This window comes from Varroa jacobsoni, unplaced genomic scaffold, assembly GCF_002532875.2.
Source record: "Varroa jacobsoni isolate VJ856 unplaced genomic scaffold, vjacob_1.0 scaffold_1181, whole genome shotgun sequence".
Taxonomy (NCBI): domain Eukaryota; kingdom Metazoa; phylum Arthropoda; class Arachnida; order Mesostigmata; family Varroidae; genus Varroa; species Varroa jacobsoni.
Genome location: NW_019214083.1, coordinates 12612 through 31643, shown reverse-complemented (window position 1 = coordinate 31643; position 19032 = coordinate 12612). Strand labels below are relative to the sequence as shown.

The 19032-nt window shown below is 40.7% G+C and overlaps 1 protein-coding gene across 3 annotated transcripts in view; it reads right to left on the bottom strand.

The window, feature by feature from the left end:
* LOC111267412 (uncharacterized) overlaps positions 1 to 19032 on the bottom strand; it is a 54700-nt gene that overhangs the window by 25989 nt on the left and 9679 nt on the right. For 2 of the 3 annotated variants that reach the window (XM_022845651.2, XM_022845652.2), the window contains exons 2-4: positions 5361 to 5577; positions 2694 to 3187; positions 273 to 932 (exon numbers count right to left, since the gene is read on the bottom strand). In XM_022845651.2, coding sequence (XP_022701386.1) covers positions 273 to 932; positions 2694 to 3187; positions 5361 to 5464 — 1258 coding nt within the window. In that variant the 5' untranslated portion in view covers positions 5465 to 5577. Of the gene's footprint in view, positions 1 to 272; positions 933 to 2693; positions 3188 to 5360; positions 5602 to 19032 lie in introns of all 3 variants that reach the window. The other variant, XM_086971316.1, reaches the window with a different exon arrangement.

Here is a 19032-nt window from a genome sequence, read left to right as displayed (position 1 = left end):
TAGGGAAGCATCTTCGAGTAAAAGAACTTCTACGAAATAGCCATGCAAACCATAAGAAACGACTGGAAAGACTTCTACTTTTGAACTGTGGCGTGCAGTGTTATACTTGAAGTAAGTGTAGCACATTCTAGTCTTGTAGAAACGGTTTACGTTCTAAATTTTACGATATATATGATATGCGCCTTTTGACATCTACCTGTATAGCTGAGATCCTAACCAGCATAACATGTTGGGGAAGTTTACAAAAATTGAGTTTTCCTGAAAGCTCTTACCTTTAAGTGACATACTGTCTGGACTCGATGAGCTTTCTCGAGAAGATGGTGCTCCACTATCAATAGAATCGCCTTTAGCATCCTCGATTAATAGATGTCGGGTCAAGCTGAGATCTTCAGCTGTAAGAACGTCTTTGCAACTGTCAAGATAACCGAACTCCTTATTGTCATGCGACCTCTGTATAATAGCTGTATTATTATTGGTATGACCGTTGTTGTTGTTGTTGCTCTTGTTGCCGTTGTGATTGTCTTCACCACGAGTTTTCGCTCGGTGCATTAATTGCAACCTTTTATCCAGTTCTTCCGTAACACTTCTGGTCAGATCGAGGTCGATTTCGAGTTCATCGAGGTTTCGCGAAAGCTTTATTGACTCACCGTTTCGTTCGGTAGACTCGTCCGGCGCTGGTTCGCTAGGGACCGCCTCATTATGGCTGATGTCTGTCGTGTTTTTAACTTCGTTTGATTTTACTTCGGTAGAATCGCTTGATCGTACTTTAGCTTCTGCCAAAGCGTTTTGTTGCTCCTTAAGCAGATTGGCATTAACTGAATTAAAATTGGTGTTTTTTCGTGTTAATTTCGTGAACTGACGGTCCTGTTCGGTCGAGTCTAATGCTTCAAGAAGACCCTCATCAAAGTCTTCCTCAGAGACATCCCATCCACCTGTAATTTAGTTTTCAGGTTAGATATTTCCTAAGATCATACTAACGCTCTGATGTCAACCACCTGCTGTATCATCTCTGAAATAGAATCTACGTACGTACATACATGTGTAATAGTCAAAACAAATAAAAAAAAAAACGACATTTCGTTCATAACCCCAACAGGGAGAAAACTAATGTACGAAGCGCACGGAATTAAGTAAAATCACAGCTGAAGCACTGCGATAACTGATGCACACCATGAACCTACGGTATAAATGATCAAATCTACGATGATTTCGTTACTGCTACGGTGATTCGTTAGGGTTCATCTGAGGACATCGTAAAACTGTGCAAGTGCCTATTTCTAGACGTTGAGTGATTTGAAAGCTAAGCCGATTGAGGCTTGATTTAGAGCTGCCACTGGCCAGCCGTTCGCCGGAATTTTCCCTTTAATCCTTGTCGGCAGATTCAATCTTCTGTACGAGGCCGACTTCGAACTTCTTAGGACAAGGTAATCGAAAGTAGAGAATAGGAGCTATACAAGAGTGATACATAATAATTAGTGGATCATTTCACGTATAAAAGATAGATTGGCTAAAATATTATGCTTTGCTAGACGTATCCACACGATGGGGTGCAGATTTCTATATATTTCAAGCCTTTAAACACAGACATTTCGGGAAATCAAAACCGAATGGTCGATTGTAGAACACCACTAAAGCGTTCAGTTCGAAGTTTGGTATACACTTTTTTTTTTGACGTTTTCGCAAGTACACTGAATCAATACAGGGCGTCTCAAAAATCATTTGAATTTACTACGAGAATGTCTTCGGGAAGATCCCCCAAATTTGAAGATGTTGGAGATTTATCTCCAACAGGACGAAACACCTGCGCACTACCATTATGAATGCAAGAGCATATCCTTATCTTATAAACAGATGGGCTGGACCAACAAGCCCCATAAAATATTCTGTCCATTAGACAAGTTTCAAGTCAATGTACTTTTTTTTTTCGCAGGGACACATTAAGGATAAGGTTAACGCCAAAAAACTAGCAACATGGTAAGGGTTAAAAGCCGTAATCGAGCGAGAATGCGCCGCTATATCAAATTAAGTATTTATTGAAATTCATGAATCGATAGCCCGTCGTTGCCAGTAGTGTATGTATTAAAACGGTAATAGTTTTGCGCATCAGTGGCAGAGGAAGAGTTGCACATTTTTTTGTAGATTTTTTTGCAATTTCAACGTGAATTACACGTATCATAAAATAAAAACTGAAATTCTAACTAGTCAAACCGCATATGTATTTTTTTTTTGACATTCTATTGTCCTTTATCATGCAACAAAGCTATAATTGAAAGCGTATAGGTTATCTAAAAGAATCTAAAGAGTGCTTAAGCTAGTCTCAGTTTCACTCCCTAATATTAGAAATATGCGCCTGGGCGGTCGCAACGAGATTGCAGAGATCAGACTATCACAAAATCATGCCAATCCAGGCGGTGATCTTAAGTCAGATGGAATCTTTGTCATTAAAAAGAAAAGGCTCTACTTTATTTATTATTAAAATGAAGCTGTACTTCTATTTAGGTAGAGGGGAGTTTATTATATTGTAGCTTTTGTTTGACCACAAAGCATGCATTTGAGATATTTGAAAATTTACGAAATCTATATCATACTGGCTTCAGTATATGTTTATCTAAGCTGGTTATGACTCTCAAGTGCATTATTTCAAAAAAACTTAGCAGTCTTTGGATTGATATTTCTTTACTAGGCTAACTTACCGTCGTCATCTTCGTCGGTTTCCGAAACATCATCTAAGCCTCCGTATCCAATCACTTGTTCCTCCTCCCGAAAAACGACACCTTTTTTTTTTCCAGGATCTTTACCTTCTTTAAGAATGCTCCTTACTAACTTAGGAGTCGGGTCAGTGCCGATCCGTTGAGACTTCGAGCCCCTCGTCACAATTCTTGCCGACGTCGTTTTCCCGGATAGTGCGTTTGATGGGTTTCCGGCTCCAAAGCATATTTCCATAACGTTGTTTTTCGTATGAGGGCCGTTTTCGACGCCGTTGGTGCTATTGTTGCTCAGCGCACTACCTCCGGCTATTTTATCTTCCGTAACCGTTTTACTTACCGGCACAGCCGTGGGAACCGCACGAGAGCCAGATTTCTGTATGGAGTTGATGCTGTTTTGGTTTAACGTCGTCATCACGGCGGATGTTATTCCAAACGCCGCTGATGACGCACCTTGAGGTGCGCTTAGTGGGGTTCTCATGCTATAGAGACAAGTTTGTATCAAAATAAAGTTGCATATTTATGATTATTAGAAAAAAAAAAGGTGTTATCACTAAACAAGTAAAAATAGGCCAAACACGAATTTTTATTTTTGATTTCGAGCAGAATACACGACATAAACTGCATGTACGAGTGTTAGTCAAGAATCGTGTGAAAACACCAAGAAGCAGTCGCTCAGAGCAATTTATGTTTTACTTTAATTAGATGAGCGCTTTCTCATTGCCTTGCTAGCAAGCTGCTCAAATTAGCTCAACCCTGAACATAAGTTTATATCTTACGTTTGTTGAAATTCGTGTAATACTTTTCTCAGCTACACTCGATAACGGCTTATCTTTCTCAGAGTTCTGTCACTATTTTTTACCAATTAAAACAGCTACATCAAAACAGTCTTACATTTTCTATAAGGGCCCACTTTAGCCACCTCCATGGCCATAGTATCCTAAGATATGCCACGGCGATTTTTGGGGTGGGACACTACTCTAAATATTAAAGATTTTTTACAAGAATTTTTAATAAAGCTGGAGTACTAAACCAGCTTTAAAGTCTGGTATTACTTACCAGCGATATAGCTACTTAGCAACCTCAGTTACGGCCAATCTGATATCGTATGAGACAGCGGATAATTTGAAAAGTTGCCGCCATCTATGACTACTGCTACACATAGTTTTTATTTGTGTTACCGACCCCTATTGGTCAAAAGATTGTTAAAACCTATTTGAAGAAACCTTTCCACCAGCGACATATACTACAAAATTTGTGCGAATAAAGAATATTAAAAAAAAAAAAATTATTTTCTCTGAATTTCACTTACGGCTACTTAAAAAAATTTAAAGGCGCGAGTTGGTAAGCATCCGAAAACGTAGTCTAATTAATCCCATCTCAAATTAGCTATTCAGAATACGGCGATCCTAGTGACATTCAGGAAAAGTTCTCATTGACGATCTAAAATTGCATATAACAATCAATAGAGGTCTTACAGAAGGTGCAGGAAGTTTCCGGTGGTCGTCTGTAAAAGATGGTTGAGCTGGCGTAACTAATGTGAAGACCATGATTGGAAGTTCAAATCGTACAAGATTATGTATATCTCCCATAAGTAGACGCTGTAAGTAGGATGCTTGTCTTAGCTTTAAATGCAGCAGATCAACATTTTTGGTTTGCGAGGTGGAACTTAGAGTCGTGACAGCATGAACTTTGATATCTTTGATAACTTTGAATCTGATAATATTGAAACGCATTGTTTGGTATATATTTCTTTTATTGAGACTATTTGCCTGCTGATTTGTTTTGAATTTCCTAGCATTTATTGAAAAATAGGTTTCTTGAAGTAGTTATGACTGCATCGATTTGAACAGGTTTACGCCTGGTAACTAGTTGTAGGTCATGGTAAAGTTGCAAGAAGAAGACTTCAGAGAGCTGCTGTTTGCAAGGCACACATATGATGGCATCCTGCAGCTAAAACTACCTTTTTGTGATTCTGCTACAAGAAAATAATGGAGCACACGCACGCGGATCAACTTGGCCTTGTGCCGAATAAAGACGAGATTTCAGACTCTTTGCCCATTATTCTTGTGACCACCACCATTCATATGGTGTTTTCTTTATTTAATTGTGTACTATCAATAAATTGCTAGCCGTGGTATCTGTGTCTACAAATAAAATCTAGCTTTATTCTTCGAGATGTGCTTTTTTAGAAGTTATCGCATCTTGGATATGATCAGGATATCTGTTTTACTTTGAAGGAGCATGATATGGTGTGAAAATATTGTTGCATAACAGTAAAGCAACTCCGCAGATTGTTCGATTGTTGGTAAGTTAAGCATTTCTTCGTCTAAAGAACTTTGGAGGCTGATATTTTTGGCAATACCTGAAATTGACCCCAGTGAGATAACTAGGTTCATTATCGCTACGGTATCTTCGAATGTATTTGTCGTTTCATATAAAAATAAGCCGAGATCTTATCGGGCATCGAATGACAATTGCCATTGTTGGCTACCCCTTTCAAACCAGTCCGCTAATAACTGGCCGAGGCACTGAAATGCGCGTAACTTCTCTAGAAAATGTCGTTCTCTTTAATTTTCGCTCAACTCTACCCAGCTCTACTCTACGACTTCTTATCATAGTATCTCTATTGCTCTGCTGCTACGAAATACTTACGCTATTTCATGCTCCGCTTCAGAGCGAAAGCAGTTCGAACAGAGATCCTTGCGCCAACTGTTTTCGATAAACGTATCACATATGAGTGATCCACCCGAGGACATCTTGCCAGAATTGGTCACCGCCTCGCAAAGATCGAACCACCATCAACAGCACCAGTTGAGTTTTACTAAGGTCCCGAGGGAGCGTTAGCTTAGCGTCCCCGTCGAATCATCGTCTGCAATCGAAGAAACACTTATACCTGTTGATTTTTTCGAAAAAAAAAAAAATGTTTATCGTTGCTAGAAGCATGCAACACTTATAACCAAAATTGCAACTACTTGGGGCATAAACAAAAAAAAAAAAATAATGTATCGACCTGAATGTCCATACAGTTAGGCTATACGCTAGGCCAGTAAAATCGCACCAGGAAGAAGCTAGTTTGGTTATCTTACCCAAAGCAGAGTGGATCAGGTAAGCATTGCCTTCCTATTCAATTTTCGGCCCATTGAAGTTCGGATCTTCGTTGCCATTACTTTACAAATAAAATCTTTCAAACTGTACATCTGCTAAGATGCTAGCACACGAGAGCTAAGCATACCGTTGGATTTCAAATATCGTTCGATTATTGTAGTCGAACGAAATGGCTGGGTAGCTGGTGTCTATGGCGTGTTTCATCTTCGCTCTCTCGTTCCTAGTAGTACGGAGACACGTTTTGAGCCAATACATTGTATGCGTAATTTCCACAAGAGTTATATATTTGGGGGTACGCGTATGCGGAGCATAGTCATCGCAGATTACTATTCACTAGATGATACTGCATTGTTATGGCATCTTATAGAAAAAGTAAGCCTTACCATACGACTTGGAGGCAATATCAACTAGCAAAACATAACGTGGACGAAGATTATTTCTATAACTATCTATGCACATGTACTAGAAAGCATTCGCGATACACTAAAAAAGGAAAAAACATTCTAGGACAATGCTGAATGGGAAAGCGCCGTGCTTAATGTTCTTTTTTTCTTGAAACGTTCAGACTATCTTCGCTTCAAAACCCTTCAGAACTTTGAACCCATATTTGGCTAGGGTATTAAATTGGGATCTCTATCCTTCAATTACACGCTACGGTCTGGCTTACTAAATCGTAACATTTATCGTCTTTCGCGTGGCTGACGTCGTATAGCCGGTGACCGCTTGATGTCCAGAGAAAGTCGGCCGGCAAGAAAAGTTATTTCGACTATACCTCTGAACTAAATAAATGCGTATACACTTAAGTTACGAATGATGCTAAGCTCAAGGAAGTTTTATGTTTCGCAATTTGGCTGTTTATTCGAACTTTCGTGAGTGTTTAAATCAAACGTTTTGTGACCCCAAGACGATATCATCCGTTTATCGGCGAAATCAAGCCGTAGTTGGCTTCTATATGTTGTAGTAAATAACAATACTACCGGTCAAGCAGAAATGCAGCTGACGACTTTTCGACAATGACTTTGTTTAGTATCGATTAAAGCTAACACCAGCAAAAACAACTTGTATATTTATCTGCAAGCCAAACACCTATAGTACAATTTAGCTGACTTTATAACTGGTCTGTGTATTTTTTAGCTATGAAATATACTTGGTTTCAGCCATTAGCTCTCACGTGACATTTTTAATAGAGCGGACAGCGGTCCCGTCCTCCTTCGTCCTGTCAGGCCCTGATTTCCTCCGATTCCGAAGGTAAAGCTCGATAGCCGCCAGTACGCTATCATTGTCACTTAAGCTAAACTAGGTTTCGTCTGATACATTCCGCATGACACGCTCAGTCGATCTTTATTATGGATAATTATTACTGGCATCATTGACAAGCAGTGACCAAGCCCTTTTTTTCCAGTTCTGTTGTAAAATGACGATTAATACAAGATTAATGGTAACCATAATATTCATATTGGACCCTAATTGGTAACTTTAAATATGGCAATGGCCTTTCTTTTGGGTTGGTCTGCTTACTTGAGTTCCAATAGCCCACGATCGAAACGGTTGATGTAGTCGATGATGAACAGACGTTTGGCTGAATGAATAGAGATATTGAAGCTAAGCTATTCAATTTGATTGTGGATTGTGAATCGCGTAACATTTTATCAATCAAAGCAGGATCAATACAAAATCGGCAAGATAAAAATGAAACGACCTGTACTCGTTATATCAGTACTTGCCTTTTCTATAAGACGGCTTGTCCGAGGGTTAAGTGGACGAGCAAGCCACCGCCCACTTAGTGACTTGACCACATACAGAAAAACAGTCAGACCCATGCATCAATGGAGTCGAACGAAGAGTCGACCCAAGGGTTCATAACTGCTATACGATGACAATACAACTGGGGGAACAGGAGAAAAGGGGGGAATTAGTCAAGTGCCGTATACAGATTGTTTCACCGACATCAAACCTCGTCTCTCCAACACCATTGTAATTTAAGAATAAATCTGATGACTACTGAATTTGAAGTTTTTTTTTTTTTTTTTCGTGCTTGAATCTACTTGAGCTAACTTGATGACTCGATGTAAAATGATCAAGTCAGTGTACAATAACTCCGATACGTTCGATAACACAGGTATGAAAAAATCGACAGCTTACACTTGCCAGTGGAAACTTCAGAAACCTCGTAAGGTACTCTACATGATACTGCAAGTTACTTTGAAGAATAATTATCAAATGACAGTTCGGGGAATAGAATAGCTATTGATGACAAGAGAGCGTAAACGGAATTTCTGATTCATTAGTCGATCGTAGGAATCTGCTGTAAGGTCTCCTTGAGTCTGCTTAGATTTTCTAATTGTTTTTTTTTTTGTTATATTAATGATCTGTTCAAATAAGTACTCACGGCGTAACTTTGAATTTGTTTTTTCAAAGTGATATAAACGTAAAATATCACGGCGTTTCGATTTGTCGTAAACCGGTATCGCCAACCCTCTGGGGTAACTGTAATAGCCCATCAAATGACAAAAAACCTTACTTATGTGAATTATCTCTTTGACCTAATAATAGAAGTGTTTGTTTATTTAATGTGACCACTTGATCACCGTTCTGGGTATCTCTGAACGCCAGGCGTCAATGGAACACTATGTAGTTGTGGATAAACTGCGAACAGATGATAAGCAAAAGTTTTCTCAGGAGAACAATAGGCGTTTAGCCGAAAGGTCGTGGACGAATGACCGTCAACTTCTGCGGTTTATAGAAGAGCTGCCGAAAAGCCTAGCAGCATGCCGCCTGGTATTGAAGAGACCAAAGTCATGCATAGGCAGCTCTTCGCGGGGTTCGATAACTGGCGAACAACAATATTAACTCCCTTATCACAGTAACAAGGGCGGACAAGACTGACTGGGGGCAAATTGATATTATTGTCCCGGCTAGTGGACGTTAGCCTAAGATCGTTTTAAAATAATTACGAATTTTCTTTCTGAAGAAAACATCGTGAAACACGCACCGTATAGTTTAATATCGAACGTTACAATGATTTTAAGACGCTACAAACTGCTGCCCTGTTGCATGCGCCAAAACCTTCCACGTTTCTAAAGAACCATTCAAAAGAAAGACTCACATCGTCGATATGAGCCTTCCTTTGAATGGGATCCGACGATTCTGGATGAAAGTACTGCCCACAGGCAGTCTTTTAATAACTAAGATGTAGTGGCTCGTTCTGCATCACTTGCAGGTCAAGCAAACAGATATTCTTGCTGGCCATTACTAAGCACATGTAGATATAAGTTCCAGCTTTAGATGTATGAACAGTTCTATTTTAGAAATTTTTTTACAATGCATACACGAAAGGGCAGAGTAAGATTTTTACTTATGTAGAACGTAGGCTCATGGATAGAGCCAGGTTCGTAGACGTTCTTCATATGTCAGTATGCAGATAGCAATAATTAAAGTGTAGTGGTTGGTTCACGATACGATAGCATCAAAGCACTAACTAATCAGTCACAATCGTTCACACGATGATCGAACTTTGGTGCAATTTTTCCCATTATCACCGTCAATTGATCTGCTGATAAGGCTTGCCATTGTATGTCTGTAGTTTTGTGTCCACTCCATCGAAACCGGTTTAACGTATTAATATATGACGATTACAATTGAGCTTACCAGCATTATAGTGCACAGAGTTGAAAGAGCGTCGCTTGTCAGGCCTCACGCCATGCCAGCAAACTGCATTGGCGACTTTCGCCGCGTAGTTGTGTTTCGAAAAGACACGTTGCCGAATTTAGAAGCAAGATAACTTTCTGACGATATACTTACGTAGGCTGAAACTAGAAATTGGACAGACAGTCGCATTTATGAGTACACAATTGACGTAACCTGGCCTAGACGCGGTGGCTAGCGTTACTTGTACACCAAGGGTCACCATCTTATACCTTATGAATCGTCCTACCTCGTGTCGCTTCGTCGAGAATGACTAGAGTAGCTACATGTTCAAACATTCAATTACAATATAGAATGCGTCTATTATTGGTGCAAGGCGATTTTTGCAGTGAAATATAAACGATATCTTAGAAAAAGAGAAGGTTACATGAATCAACTACACCCATAGATAAATATTAGCAAGGAATTCTGTAGCACTCACGATGATGATTCACACGATAACGGCTGGTCTGTATGATTCCCTTATTGTGGACTTGGAAGCACATTCTAATAACAGTGATTTGGATACACTGTTGGTCATCAATAGCTGTTCTTCTAAATCCCATTTTGCAAAATATAAATTCACTTTTGGCCCTACCCTTTCTGCTATATATCGAGTTACAGTTCCCCGTTGTCCTGCTAATGACGGATAATTCTGAACCTTACCTAGTCCTAGTAGTTACAGCGGCTGGATCAGAAAATGACATGCAAATGATTTGTTTTCGTTCACTTATTGTAATGCTTATCGTGTCTTGTAGAGTACATGAAGGCACTTTTATCAGAATCACGATGACTCCAACAGTCAGCCGCTGCTCCTCTTGTGCACTGAGGAACAAAGTCAAAACAAAAAAAAAAAAAAAAAACACCGTTGGTCTCTTCATCGCCTGCTACTGATATTCGTAGCAGACAGCATCTGAAGAGTGTCAGTCGCTTGGACCGACCAATTGCCGTAAGTGTGGCTACGCAGACGACGATTATAATCCTGATTGTAATTGTGGCGGTGGTAATGTTAATTTTCAGTTATAACATTTGTCCATGTTTGTTGGCGCCGATTGTCGCGGTTCTCATTATGACTTCGGGAAAAGTGAGGAGCAGTACTCTATACCTTCTCTGCTTTGTTGAAGATTTAGCCATTGTTGGTGCGGTTTGTTTCTTCAATACATAACACTACAGTAGCATTGTAATGCTGTAGTAGCGCTGCCGTCTTAGTAGTTAGTCGCTCATTCCATCTATACGATGGTCCGTCTCAATTCGTGTCCTGTTTGTGGCACTACACCCTATTGACTGCTTTGCTTCGCGTTGCCCTTGCCTTTTTATCTTTAGTCTCTGCACTAGTTTATGTTTCGCGAGCGGCACCTGTCATAACTGCGCCAGCAAATTAGAAGCAGGCGACGGAACGACGGACGGTAGCGGTGCTGGCTAGTTGGATACTTAAAAAGACAAATAGGAAGGGATTCTTTTTTCCTGCGTCTCCTCCGCTAACTCACACCACGGCCCCGTTTGCGATCCGATTCTTTGTAGCCCTTCTCCTGCTGTGTCCTTTTGCTAACCCCTGTTGCCCCCTTCGCTCTTCAGTCAACATATGTATGTCGTCGACGTGATGCAGCTTCTTTCCTGTGGCAGCCTGTCTTTTGTCAGCGCGTTTGCCATCTTCTATCGCTGTAGGCAGTGGTAACCAATTGATTTGTTACCTGGTTGTTCACTCGTTGCTTATTTATCTATCCATGCATTTGTCAATCCATTTGTATTTGTTTTCCTCGTTATAGGATTGTTGTTGTGTGCATCACGTGCTCATGTCAGTACCTGTGTGTATATATATATATGAGCATTCAAAGTATATGGCAATGCGTGCGTGCACAGCTGACTACCCTTATATCCTGTTTATGAGTACATACGTGTGTGAGTATATGTGCACACGTCGTAACACAAATAATAGTAACTGTCATCGTCGCCTTTGTTGCATGCAGGAGATGTGACCCAATTAGTTAACTACGGGAGCCAATGCTGTCGTTGTAATACGATGACGAAAACATCTTATTTTCCGCCACTGCGTTTTTTCGCTCGTGGTCGTCTGGGTTGTGGTCATGGGTTGCTGGCTCATCATGGCAGGAAACATTTATTTCTGAAGTTCTGCTTAACGCCAACAACTTCCACAACAACAAGAATAGACCGACACAGCCGCAATTACTAAAAATCGCCGCTTCCTTTGCGGCCGTTATTAGATGTACTCTTGACGTCGTTTTCGTCGGGGGCTATGTTATGTATGCCAGAATTGAACCCATGGCGAACATTAGCTAGACATATAAAGGTTCCGCAGTGCTTCCTTGCGTACAGCCATTAATAGTAGTACATGTAGTCGCGGGATAGCATATAGATATATATGCATAATGTATACGTATTATATATACATATACGAAATACGTGCATATATAAACACGTATTAAAAAAATCTCGGGTTTAAGCACTGCCCTGTACAAAATAATTATATTTTGCGTGACGACGCGCCGAATTGGAAACAGCTAAAAGCTGGTGCCATAGTTGCTGGAGATCAACTATAATGCTAAGACAGTATTTACGTCTAAGGCTAGGACAGTCAATTGGGCTAACAGCAGTCAGCAACAGGTCCCGTATGATCCATTCTGAACATGAAAATGGTCTGTCTGAATACAAGCCAGCAAATTAAATGTACCAGCTCATCAAATTACATTTACATTATACCAGCTGATGCTTTATCTCGGACCATGTTGTGTCCTAAGCTGTACATCAAGATAACGAAATGCGGCGTGTACAAGCGAAGCTACTATGACTATGGATCTTCTTAATCAACGGAGACCTTCCGCTACATTGTTCATGAACGCTGGTAGCCAGGGAGAATGATCGCTTCCTTAATGAATGAGCAACCTCCGGTTAATACTTATAGCAGTGTCGATGCAGCGAAAGGAGAGATTCAGAGATATACAAAGAGTCCAATATGCAGCCTTATAATAAGCCTAAGAACAAACGAGATTAAGCTTTAAAGGATGCCATTTAGATTTCATAGTACAACCCCGACGACTCGGCTTGTCTACAATGTGTGAGATATTTTTGTCATTCAGAATTCCTGACACCATCAAAGACCTGTATTATGCTTGTATAGAAAAAACTTGTATTATGCTACATCAATACAATGCGTCCACACGTGTTTAAAAACCAGGTCACAGTCCCATTTTGTGACAATCGTTCCTACACCTTATTCTGCTGTTTCGCTAGTTAATTGATAATCGGCGTCTGGATTATGCTACATGAATATTATCGTCAAATTTTTGTTTTTGCATACGTAAAAAGGACTTCTTTGATATATACATATATCGGTATATGCGACCAACAAATAATCGCATAGCATACATTTTGCTTTGGTTGGCTACGAATACGGGTTATATTGCAGCACCCAATGAGGTAAATAATAAATAAACAGTCCCTAGTTTGAACTTACTTAGGGTGCAAGGACCCCATTCGGTAGCTGATCTACCTTTAGTCTTCGATATGTATACGTTTTTTAAAGCAAATTTAAGATCTGACACTTATTCTTTTTTACATGTTTAGAAAGAAGCATTTCTCGTCAACATAATTACTCAATGTGGTCGCCATTTTGTTCGGTCACGGTCTTAATTTGGGGGGTTACACCGCATACCCTTTCGAGAATTCCTTTTTTACATATTTACGGAGCCACTTTTTAATACTAACCATGAGTAAGTTCATACTAGTACACATCGGCTCATTGAAGCCTCACCTAAGCATCTAAAAAAGCCGCTTACTCGTTAAACTCACACTTCAAGCACAAATACCTAAGAGCTCTAAACGATTTCATTTTCATTCGATTGTTCTGATAGCACCGCAGAATGTCGCCAGTGCGATCTATGGCGATACCATAAAGGTAAATTGTCGTCCCAACAGGCGACAATCATCAAGTGACCATTTCGACTCGTGGCTGAAAGTCTTAAACTGTGCTCCAGCAGCAGATCTGGAAGGGATCACTTTTGCGTGCCACAAAGCCATTGTCGCCTCCATGTGACGCAAACGTCGAGGTAGGGGGTCGCGAAACTTGTGGCCGACTTGTTCGATCGTTACCACAACCGCGAGTTTTTCGAATCTATTTAATTTTTTTATCATGTCTGGACTCTGTGAGTGGCCAAGCGGTAATCATCGTTATAGTTTTGCTAGGGGGACGCCTCATGTAGTCAGGTAAAATATGATGAGGCGAAAAAAATAAGAGATACGTTATTATTATTATTATTATTGAAGACCTCCATTTCGTCGATGCGTCCGACTTTGGAAGATGGCAAAACATCGTTGTCGCACGTATAGCCAGCAAAAAGATCTGAATTGCACGTCTGGATCTACATATATGCCTAGCATTTATCTATCTCTATAGGTCCGTGGATGAATGAGTGACTTACCCATTAAAAACGCATGAGCGATGATACACAGTAAGTACTAAACGTGCACAATGAACCCTTTAAATTGATTGACGTGACATGCGCCGTTCAGATTAAGTTGGCACCAAAAGTTCAAAGGTCTCGCTTAATAAGTCTCCGCGAAGTATCGCTATAGTCGTTCGTTAGCCATCGCCAGTGGCAAGCGGCGTGAAGGCAAACATCAAGGTTCCTCAATGACGTACTTCGATTTGCTCTAGGTGCATAAATGCATTGTCTTAAAAATGTAGAGCAGGTCAACAATACAAAACACTATACTCAATTAGATAGAACATCACGGGCTAGTTGAATCCAGCTAGGTTTGTCAGCTATTCATCTGTACGGAGAGATTCGTATCGTTTAGATATTCCTTTCAGAGGTTTGACGGCCAATGTGCATGTCGATAATACTGGGCTATTCGATGCAAAAATGATATAGTACATAGATCTTTGCACGCAGGAAGAAAACAAGCAATTTTCTAATGGTCGGTTTTCTCGATTACAGGTCCGCTGTTATCCGTTACAGTCGAATATGGATAAGACCATGTTTGGCGGAAGAGCTTCTATCTTCCACGATTCACGTGGCACAAAATTTCCCGACGCCCTTTTCAGCCTTCCGGTAAACAATTTAAATAAGCTCAACATATAATTACCTCTAGATAAATCAGATGTAATCCAAAATTAGCTCTCTATTCGTCTGTTATATCTACCTCGTAACCATCTAGCGGCTATGATAATTTTAGCCCATACATCTATGAGATGACTCGGGGCAAACATGACCGCCCCGCATAGCTTCATAATATTAGCTAGTTAACTAAGTGGAACGGCGATACGAATACGGCTATTCAAGGAAGAGAAACGATTTGAATATTGTCACAGAGGCAATAAATAAATCAGGGTCGAGATCAGCCGCCTTAGCGAAGCTATCACCTGTTGCTAACGCTAGGTTTCATTAGTATCACTACCGACTTAACATGTCTGTTCAACGGTGCATCCGTTTGTAGTGAATGTTTCTGTAACATACAGTCGATTTAGCGGGCAAGTAATCAGAATACTATTAAAAACGAAACCTAGTGTCCTAATATTAGGGCACCTAATGTCTTTTATAAGCTGACAGAATGGATGGACAAACAACCAGAAAAGGACTAGTTGTCTAGTCAACATCATGGAACTATGGACCTTAATAAAGATAAGAGTGGGCCTTAAGCCAAGTTAAGTACACTTATAAAACGGGATGTAAATTTTTCTCATTTTTTATTGAACATCTGATAACGAGAACTTGACCTTAACCAGAATTCCGCAGCCCCAAACATCATGTCTACAAAGTGCTTGAATATATAGCTATAAAGTTATATAAATAGCATCGCAGTTAGCATATAGTAGTGTAAGTTAGCATTATAAGCTATATAGCTCAGGCAGCATTTTTAGTAATGAACGTTCATGGACGTCCTCGATCGCTGTCAGGCGATAGTAGTTCTATCCGCAAAAATTAACAAGTAAAACAATAACAGATGATACATTAAGGAAAAGTATCCCTAGGGGATTTTACTTTAAATTTTACATCTATAGTTCTACCTCTAACAAAAATAATTTTCACTGCCCACAACAATAACGCTATTCCACACGGTCCTTCAAAAATTGCAAAGGCAAGCTACTATCGACAACAAAATTCTGCCTTTCTTTAAAAACTGAAACAAGCGCGGTTAGTGTGCCACGGGAGCTACCATCATCGATATCTGTTTGCTTCAGCCAATCTTTTGCTATTGTTTGTTTTCTTCGTTGTACCTTCACGAATGGATATGGATAGCAGCCGTTTTTTAGTTTTACCGAAACTTGAGGTCCCTTTTTGTTGAATACTCTTTCCGTTTAGTACCCAATCTGTTTCGAAACAGTAAGCGTGTGATTTTTTTCTCTAGAGGACGATTCGCGGCAGCCTATCGTAGCTCCAGACCGTTGTTCATCGTGTTGGGATAAGAAAGGATAAAATTCAGAATTGCGGCAATTAATGTTTGTGACGCATTTGGAGATCAATGAAATGGGCTCGCTCGCCTGCGGGCCGTAAGGCCCTGGGCGGGCCGAGCGGTCACCATGGGATCTACCTTGTTATGACGATCAGTACGTCTTCTATTACACTTAAATTGCTAATACTGCTGCAGCCCCTGCAACTTACATGGTTCCGTTACACGGAAGAGGCCCTTGCTTCTTATTTGAAGGCACGAGATAAACTGACGCCAGTAACAAAAATAATGGTTCATTGTGTGTTTGCTCTACTTGGAAAGCTACAAACCGTTCGATGCGTTACCTATTGCTTGCGGCTAGACCCTACCAGAGCGCCGCACCGTAGCTTGCTTTACTAACTTTGACTTATGCCGAGACTTCTCCATCTTGCTTCTCAGCCCCCTTTCCCGCTTCCATCGCTTTTCTGCGCCCCCGATATCAGCTGACAAAATGTTGTCACTTACGCCCTGGTGATGATGCGGATGTCTATGATGACAATTACGGCCGTGGCCAGTCTTGTTAAGACGTTTACTATTATTATCGATGTGATTCTTGGTCACTGTCGAAAGTCAGCAGAGCATACTCAAAGGCGGACTAGACGCTGTGCTAAGAAGTGGGGGCGATTTCGTCCCAGAACGGTTCCGTAGCAAGTTCTACTGTGTGACCGACTCCTGTTGTATCGATGTGGCGAAAATGGCACAGCGTCCTAATTATGGCAGCCACTCCTTTTCGAAACTTTTTTTTTCTTTAGTTCGACTGCTTGACTCACTCACTACGATCGCGAGGCGTATATCTAAACATGGTGAACTAGTGTATGCATAACGTAATACTTAAAAAAAATCCCCTATATAAAGCCTACACTTCGATTCTTAGTCTATAATCGTTTATCGTTTTTTACAGTTATCATCTATGGTTAGGTTATCCTTAATGTGGAGCCGACTCGGTGGAGTTTTGTCGTTGAACGTGATAAATTGGTTATTAAAAGCTATAGAGAAACTCCATTATAGGCTGGTACAGGGTGGCAATGTGGACGAGGCACCAATTTTCACTAAAGGCATTTGTGCAACAAAGTCATCTAAACTCGATCGTTTTTATTTAATTTAAACGCTTGAGAATGTGCCTGCTCCATTTACGGGCTCCAACAATAGACTAGCTAAAATCAATTATTCCTATCTTCGGAACTTGAATTTTTTTCGCAATCGACACCGACGATGGTAGTCTTTATCGGCCAAAGCACCTTTATGTTAATTGAAAAAGACCCCGACGCTTTCTACTTCTAACCATTCCGACCTTTCTTGCATGTATAACGTATGTACGTCTATTTAATACGAGAAAATAGTAACATTCGCCTAACTGCGACAGCATTTGCCAGCTGAAGCTCGCATCTACCGCCACCGTCATAATAGTAAATATCATCACACCTCGGCGCTCAGTTATCAGTGCGGCGTATATATGAATGATGGATATACAATTTATAGTGCAATGATTGATCTTCGAAACAAGATACTCATCAAACCGAGCAATAAGCTCGAAACGCTCCATCGTGCATCGTTGAAGACGCGAACACCTCCATATAAAATTTCCGATTAGCAACAAACAGTAACTAACGTTCAATTCTGCACTTTTGTCCACGGTCGATCTTGCTGATCTTCCAAGCATTTATTCATACTATTTTCGTTAATAACGGTAATCCAGATGAGTTAGTATCTCTGTATGACTATATTTATCAGCTGTTTGTAAATGTGGTCTTTCCTAGCAGCTGGATCGCTAACGGATCACTTTGTCAAACATTGGGGCTGTTTCCATTTAGCACCTGCACGTAACTTGATTAACTACCTATTAAGTTATCGAAATTCGAATTTCGGCATAAAATGAGCGAAAAAGACAAATTGGCTTCATTTAGTTCCCCGTTTTGAAGAACACCCGTCAAGAAGAAAGAACACTAATAGGAATGACTCTAATGTTGTACACATATATTCTTCTATCAATTGCGGACGAAACGATACATCGCTAAGGCTGCTGCTATTTAAACTATCACTTCTTTTCTTAGTCCGGGAAAAGCGCCCTTTGATCGACACGAAAGGCATGAAGGGGAGACGTATTGATATACCCTCTTTTGTGCCACTACCGCTCCTTTCTGAGCTAGTATTGCCGGATGCGTGCCACGATTTATTTAATGACGATAGGGACATTACCAGTACCGGGCGGTGGGGCATCGCCGCTGCCCCATTTGTTGACCGTAGCCAGTCGTCGGATTTAGATCTATCGCGCTTACGCCCACATTTACTTGACGCCACCGCATAATAGTTGGGCCGTTTGGCCATCCTATCCATCCCCTTGAAAGCATCGGCATCGTTGTGGTCATTTTCGACGTGATCCTCGTCCACATTGAGGATTTGCCCACTGGCATAAACATAAGCATTTACAGAGCCGATGCTGCGGCCCCATCAAGCACTGCAGCGACGGATGTACACACACAGCGTATAGAAAACGGGATCTCTTTGTTGTTATTGTTGCTGAAGCCGTTATTCCAACTGTTACTTAGCATTCGCAGCTACTGGTATTCTTGTAGTCATAGCAGTTGTTGTTATAAGACGTGAACATTAGGGACCAACACGGGTCGCCAACGATTGCCACAGCTTATGCAGCTATTACTGAATGACCGCGTGCAGCTCTGGCTTGTCCGAAGATTCGTTCTGATGCATTTTTCTAACTTTTCTTTTTCTAATAATGACTCTTCCCGCGAACTGCACATTTCGCTGGATGACAGAGTACTACAGGCTGTAAACTTGCACACTGCGCATACTTTCACAGGAGATAGTATGTCATAGATAAATGAGTGAGTCCTAAACTTACCCTCACCGGAAACCGGTGCTCCTGGCACTCCTGCTGATTCTGTCGTCGTCGGCCGACCATCAGTGAAAACCCTTTTAGTTGTCTGGTTGTTATGACAAGAAATAGTACCATCTGATACTCGAAAGCTCCAACGAGTTTGGCCATTTGGATATTGTGGTAAAGAAGAAAGTCACATGATACTTGAAAGCTCCAACGAGTTTAGTTGTCTGGTTGTTATGACAAGGAATAGTA